Source organism: Poromitra crassiceps (assembly GCF_964638095.1).
Source record: "Poromitra crassiceps genome assembly, chromosome: 10".
NCBI lineage: Eukaryota > Metazoa > Chordata > Actinopteri > Beryciformes > Melamphaidae > Poromitra > Poromitra crassiceps.
In genome coordinates, this window is record NC_139631.1 from 3,396,671 (window position 1) to 3,404,141 (window position 7,471).

The following is a 7,471-nucleotide window of genomic DNA, read 5'->3' on the forward strand; positions in this document are numbered from 1 at the left end:
CCACGCATTCTGTTAGGTTGCTTTAAAACCACAAAAGCCTAAACCTAATCCATTAAGTACCAACTAGCTATACTTGGCATTACATCCCCAAACACAACCAGATTTCGGCTGAATCGCGAATGTTTTGTTCAGTTGACTCGTATTTATTACCGCCCCATAAAACAAATGATTTACCGCTGAGTTATCCACCCGGAATTATAGCCAATCTGTTTGTTTACAAAGCTTCCTGCATTCACCGCACTGCCTCCACTCTGAACCCTGTCAACAAGGATACATGGTTCACAACGCATTGTGCAAATTGAATAGAGTCGTTAAGAGGGGGGAGGACGTCCACTTTCCACTTCCCACAATCCCAGTATGCAGAAGTGAAGGCGTGGTGCAGATACGGAAAGCGCTGTTCCTCTGAAGCCTGGCATGAATAATGATGACTTGTGGTAGAGGTGTAGAGGCCAAGAGGTGGTGCGTCTGTTGAAGGGCGGATCCATCCCAAAACTCACACAACCTGCGAATATCTGTCCTAATGTAGATGACGTCAAAATGCTTCAGCTGTCTAAAACATCAATACGAAATCCAGCCTAGAAGAGGCAGACTGGATTCTCCACCGACAGTAGGCTAAGAATACAATGCTGCCACTGCAGCCCTGTCATCAGTAGCATGTCAAATCCAACAGCTTTTTTGTATTATGAACAGCTGGCCATTGTCTCTCTCTCCACTCCCACTGGGTGCAGCAGAAGAGTCAATGACAACACTGACACACAGAATAACTGAATGAGTCTGGTAAACCCATCCTGATCATGTGACCTCACGTTCTGTTTCACTCTACAGCAGGGGTTCCCAAACTGGGGTACACGTACCTCTAGGGGTACGTGGTGGTACTACAGGGGGTACTTGAGAGAGGAGGGGAAATGGAAAAATGAAAGAATAATTCTTGAAAATAAATGAAAGATTAAAATATATATGCACAGGAGGCAATAATTGTAACTCTTTCACTCCATTTCTTATTTTGTAATGTTATATCCTTCAAAGGGTGGGTTATCATTCATTCATTGCATCTTATGCTATAGTTTTCTCTTGCAGTTTTCTAAGCAAAATGTTGTAGTTGGGTAAAGGGGGTACCTGGATTCAGAAATCAGGGAAAGGTGGTACTGAAGCCCAAAAAGTTTGAGAACCACTGCTCTACAGTATGCATCAGTCTGGACTTCCAGCCACTCACATTGATTTCAGTGGGCGGGAGTACTTTCCTTGACAGACAACTCCTTCAGCCAATCGGCGTCGGAATCCAGTCAAATACAAATCCACTCGGAAGAACGGCGAAAACATCTTTTCTGCCGAGAAACGTCCGCTGGTGCATACTCTTGTTCTTGTTTAATTGTGTAATCAGTCTATTTCTGCATTAACTGCACCTACTCTACTAACGTTACCACTCGTTGCTTCAGGAGACGCCATTACTGTTTTGCCAGCAGCATCCCTGATTGGCCGGTTACATTGTCAACTATGGCACGCAGTCCCTGATTGGCCCCGTTACATTCAAATTTCTGGAAATCGCTGTGGGCGAGTGGAAGTCCAGACTGACCTGTGGAGCGACACAGAATGTGAGGTCACGTGATCAGGATGGTTTTACCAGACTAGCGCTGAATATAACTGATTGGCGATGATGACTTTTTCCTTCAATGGCCGCTCGACATCATTGGCTTTCAACAATGGCGTGGCCAAAGCAGTCTGTCCCAGCGTCGCATTTTTAGAGCGCGTCAGACGTTCCCTGACCCAGCAGTCGGTTTGAGGGGGACTAGATGAATGGTGACACAGCCGCAGCGGGGAAGCCTGGGCCAGACTGCGGCCGGGGCCCGGCAAGGTGGGCGAGTCACGCGGGAGCGTCCGCTGACCCTGTGATCTAAAGGTCAGCGCCCCCCCAGAGGACACACGCCGGGAGACGGACTCCGCCGCGCCGGAGGCCACACAGGGGCCCGCCGAGCGATCGGAGGAGAAGCCGCACGATGTGACCTTTGAGAGAATGCCATCGTCTATGTCCCGGCCACAGCTCCCAGAGCAGCTAAGCCGGCTTGAAAAAGAAAATTTTACGTGCATTTTACTCTGTCCCCCTCCTCCTCCTCCCCCCCGGCTGTAGTTTTTGAAGCAACTGCTCCTGCACCATCACAGTGACATTTTTGGGGCCATGCTGCTCGCTGACTTTGGACTATCTGAAATGAGAAGAAGAAACGGCAACACTTGAATTAAGCCCTTCTGAGGGCATTAAACATTCAGTAAGGTCCCCCCGCACGACACGTTGTCCCCCCGCACGACATTCAGTAAGGTCCCCCCGCACGACACATTGCCCCCGCCCAAGTGTCACCTATAACAAAGCACCTCATAAAGCAGCGCTGCATTAGCAAGATGGCCGCCAGCCACACCCGCAGGCCGTTCTCTCAGCGCAGCTCTCATTCATCCTGAACACTTCTCACAGAAATGAGCACTTGATGTTTCAGATGACTGTTCATTCTATTTAGGGGTTCAACACTCAAATATTGTGACCAGCGCATCCTATAATACGTGAGAATAGATGTTTTTTTTAGGTTAGTAGGTTTTTTAGGAATAGGTTTTTCATTCTTCTTCTTTTTTTGGTCATCAGAGCAAAAGTGTCAATGTCCAAAATGTTATACATCCATTTAGGGGGTAAACACTTCTCATTATCTGAAGTTAATCACTCAACATTTCTAATGTATAAAGATCCAGTATCCAGATATATGCGCGCACCTCCCCCCCCCCCCCCCCCCACACCTAATTACAGAGAACATCAAGTCTCTCCTGTAGTGGAATTAACACATTATTATTATGCCTACTCTTATCATGGTGGCCCACAGGTAGCCTGGGTAAACCCAGCCTCCACGTGACCTCTATCTACAGGTAGGTAACGTGGAGGCTGGGTTTACCCAGGCTAGCCCACAGGTAGATGCAGACATAAATGCTTATCAAAATGTGCAGATTCACCGGGCAAAATGAGAAAACGACTTCAACTTAGGTTATTGTAAATAACGTTAATAACGCATTTAGTCATGCATCGAGCATTTGAGCATAATTAAGGCGTTTTTATTACGGTATTATTTATTATTTTATTGGCCTGTCATATCGGAAGAAATGTTTGTTCGTTGGCCGATACCGATGACGTGCAGATACCATCGTGCATCCCTCCCTACTCTGTGTGTGTGTGTGTGTGTGTGTGTGTGTGTGTGTGTGTGTGTGTGTGTGTGTGTGTGTGTGTGTGTGTGTGTGTGCGTGCGTGTGCGTGTGTGTGCGTGTGTGTGTGTTTGAGACTGAAGGAGCGCACATTGTGGTTGTGGCTTGACTTGTGTGGGGCGGCTGAGTCGTGCCCGGGAGCATCTCGCCCCGCGGTCTTAGCGCTCAGCCAAATCCCCCCTCAGCTCGCCACACCTAAGCCCCCATGACCCTTTAACACCGACTCCATCTTACATCTCCAACAGGCTCCTCTCTTCGCCCCCACGGCTTTGCTCTGCTGGAACTCGTACCGGCCGCTATGATGTTTGCATTACGTTTACGACTGTAATGTTTACGACTGTACAGTATATTCTGCCATCTGTTTAGAAATCACAGAAACCATGCCGGGGGTTTTACGGTTTGATATCACTGTTTTAATTTTGCTGTCTCTGGCTGCCTTTGACGACCTCCATTTTCTCCCCCTTCCTCGACTCATGTTAACCTAGCCACCATTGAGGCAGTTGAGGCAAAAGGTACGCATGGCTGTGTGGCTCAGCCCCTCGTGTGTTTGGTTTTGTGTGTGTTGTTCACCCTTTTAAAAAGCACCCCCCCCCACCCCCACTTTAACTTTTCCCTCTAAATTATTCTTGTTTTTACCGTTTTCTTTTTATTTCCTTTTGTTATGTTTCACCACGTGTTTGTTATGTCACAGATTAATGTATTGCTCTATCTTACTTTGTCAGTGGTTGCTCTTGCATTATCAGTGCCTGTTGGACACTCCTTCCTGCATTAACCCACTCATTATAATACACATTTATATGGCACTTGTCCAAGCGGCGTTACAATGCGGCTTTCAGGCAATAACACAACACCGCCGCAGAAGAATGACAAAAACTCTGAAGAAATACAGTCTGTAAAAAAAAATTGTGATTCAGAGGATGAGTCAGCTTCAGCAGCCCTGCTAGAGCAAAGGTACAAAAGTCCAGTCATTGTGGGACTAAAAAAGGCCTTTTAGGGGCATGCTGCTAGTCACTTGTTGACAAGCAGCTGCCGGCCATGGTCACATGGGCTGGAGGTTCCTAGCCCAAGTGTGGCTGCCCACCCAGAGAAAAGCCTGCTAAAGACCTGGCTCAGATAAGACTAAGGGACCTCCCTCCCCAGGATATTTTCAGCAGCTAATCCTGTTACACTATTTGGCTCCAACGTACGTACGCCCCTCCCCGTTGATATGCTGCTCTTGGCACTTAAGCAGTTAGCAGTTCAACAAAGCCCCCGGCCATGAGAATCACTTGTTAGAATAATAGTCAACGCAAAGGAGTTTGTCCATCAACTAGGACAATGCAACCCTTGGGCAGTGCATTCAGGCACCGTGATTTACAATCTCAATTCAGGGGAGCGTAGCTGCTTCATGGTCACATATCTGGTTGTGCAAGAGCAGCCTTGAATCCCTTTGTTTGCACCAGTCGTGAATCCACCTTCTAAAACCTTCACCTCAGGGTGTTCATCCTCTGTTCAACCTGTCGATAACCTAAATGACTGCACTGTATATCTGAATAAGCCCTTACAAGTCTGTTTTCTTTTTTATTTGCACATGTTTTCTGTCTGGTTTCCCCTGGCTGTTGGGACCTTACCGTAAGTCTATTAAGTGTGAGGTGTTTTTTGCTGTAGCTTGTCCCCACTGGTGTTTGGACACTAGGGGTCCTCGTTTACCCGTGCATGCGTTGTACTCACTGGTCGTCTGTACTGTGCTAGCTAGGCCAATATTGTGTTTTTGTGTGTGTATCAAGTGACTTGTCGTTTGTACCACCAATGCTGAAATTCCACAAGGAATCCAGTTTGAGGCTTACGAGCCGATATTCTTCAGTCAAATGACAAAACGCCCTCTTCAGCAACTCCTCATTGTCCCCTTTGGTGTCTTTTGTGCCCTGCAGCCATTCAAGGCTTCTCTCCCACGAGGAAGATCCGCAACTTCGAGGAGGCGCGCGGTCTGGACAGGATCAACGAGCGGATGCCGCCTCGCAAAGATGGCAAGCAGCCAGATGGCACCATGGTCAAGGCCAACGCCCCCAACAAGAACGGCACTGACGGATAGCCCACAGTGACAGAGACACAGACCCCCCCCCCTACACACACACACACACACACACACACACACACACACACACACACACACACACATCTTCACCCATCCGAGGCCAGAACTCTGACTCATACACCCTCAATCACCCAATCAGTCTCTCTCTCTGTCTGTCTATCTCTCTTCCACTGAGACTGCCTGTCCCATCAGCTGCTCGCTCCGTCGCACAGGCAAAGGAACTGGACAACGTCTGTGGAGGAAAAGCGAAAGGAGGCAACAGCGACGGGAAAACCGTTTTCGGCTGCCCAGAAAATACAAACACGATGTGATGATGCGGGGGGGGGGGGGACGGGGGGCAAAATAGAACATTATTTTATTTATTAAAGGAGTTATATTAGATATATTCTGTGTAATAGTGACAAATCATTGAATGAAGACATTTCGCAATTGTTCAAATGTACACTGTACAATGAAGTTATAACTTATAGATAAATGTCAAAGGTATAAAAAAAAGAGAAAAGAAAATGAAAGAGAACTTTTGTAAATTTGAGTTGATTATTGATACAGGTAGTTTGAGCCCTCATCTGGGAGTTCCTCTAGTCACTTTAAGTGTTTCTATTGTCTTCTGTGTGTTTGAGAAGGGAACATCATTTGGGTCTGGTCAGGACGACAGGCTTGTGCGGTTCTGAATGCATCGCATCTGTAAGACGAAAGATACAGGATATGTATTTAAAGGGGGGAAATGAGTAAGGGAAGTAACTTGTATCAGAAAAGTTACCGCAAATGAATATTTCATACTTTAAGCGGACGTTTCATGAAGACTTTTAATAAGTCGTCCAAAACACTTTGATGAAAACCCCCCAAAACCACTGAACGGTCATCGCAACTGCTTTTGTTCAGTGTTTTGATCAATAGGGGACAGAAAAGACTTTTATCGATTTTATTTTGCAGCCATTGCCACTTCTGGAGTTCTATTTCCTCCTGGATTTCCATCGATTCCTGAACCAACGCCACAAACTGAAGGATTGATGCTTTGCGCCATTGTTGCCGTTGCTGTTACTACCTGTGTTCACTCGACGGCAGCTAGGAAGGCTCTCGCTCTGCTAAAACCAAAAAGGAATCACAGCGACGTCTTGCTCTGTCAGCAGAACCAGGGCCCGGGCCGCGGACACGCTCGACGTCTTGCTCTGTCAGCAGAACCAGGGCCCGGCCTGCGGACACGCTTTCTCTTTAACATTGGAAGCTAAGCTGCCTTGAAGATTATGGCACGAGAAACCAACCCACACACAACTACAGAAGGATTAGGGTTAGGAGAGAGGACGACACATTTGCCCTGGAAGCAGAGGAACTGCTGGCAGTGCCGTCTTCGGAAGAACCAAGCACAGATGTATACTGGCCCACGGCGTGTTTCGCCCTCTAGAGGCCATCTGACGAACGCATTACCTTACTAAGCATTTACCTGACTGACTGACTGACTGACTGACTGACTGACTGCCTGCATGACCTGAATTTGGCTTGCGATATCCTCGGCTGCGCCGTGGGAAAAACCAGACTGATTGTTAATTATTGTTTAGGAACTTTCCATGTATTTAACAGAAGTATGGCACTTAGTTTGATTTGGTGTTTTCTTGTTGAGCACAAAAAAAGAAACTGGGGTGTGTTTTGTGGGGCTTTTCTTTGTTTCTTGACTGAAGCTGTATCAGTGTCTCCATCTATTGTTGATTATATGCAGGTGTTTTTTTTATAGTGATAATACTGTACGCGCATAAAATAAGGGAAACTTTCAGTGAAATGACAATGCTGTTCCCATACACAGTGGACTGAGTGACTATTAAAGGTATCGCCACCTCACTAGCACCTGTCTATCAAGGCCTAAGAGTAGACTACTGTGATCACTAAGGCCTACCAGTAGGCTACTGTAATCATCAAGGCCTAACAGTAGGCTACTGTGATCAAGGCCTAACGGTAGGCTACTGTGATCAAGGCCTAACAGTAGGCTACTGTAAACACTAAGGCCTAACAGTAGGCTACTGTGATCAAGGCCTAACGGTAGGCTACTGTGATCAAGGCCTAACGGTAGGCTACTGTAAACACTAAGGCCTAACAGTAGGCTACTGTAAACACTAAGGCCTAACAGTAGGCTAGTGTGATCAAGGCCTAACAGTAGGCTACTGTGATCAAGGC

General features: G+C 47.0%; 1 protein-coding gene across 2 annotated transcripts in view; it reads left to right on the top strand.

Annotated features, from left to right (window-relative positions):
• ppp3cca (protein phosphatase 3, catalytic subunit, gamma isozyme, a) overlaps positions 1-5,517 on the top strand; it is a 37,871-nt gene extending 32,354 nt beyond the window's left edge. Inside the window, exons 13-14 of one of the 2 annotated variants that reach the window (XM_083643813.1) lie at positions 3,717-3,743; positions 5,142-5,517. In XM_083643813.1, coding sequence (XP_083499939.1) covers positions 3,717-3,743; positions 5,142-5,302 — 188 coding nt within the window. In that variant the 3' untranslated portion in view covers positions 5,303-5,517. The remainder of the gene's footprint in view (positions 1-3,716; positions 3,744-5,141) is intronic. The other variant, XM_083643814.1, reaches the window with a different exon arrangement.
• The last annotated feature ends 1,954 nt before the right edge of the window (positions 5,518-7,471 follow it).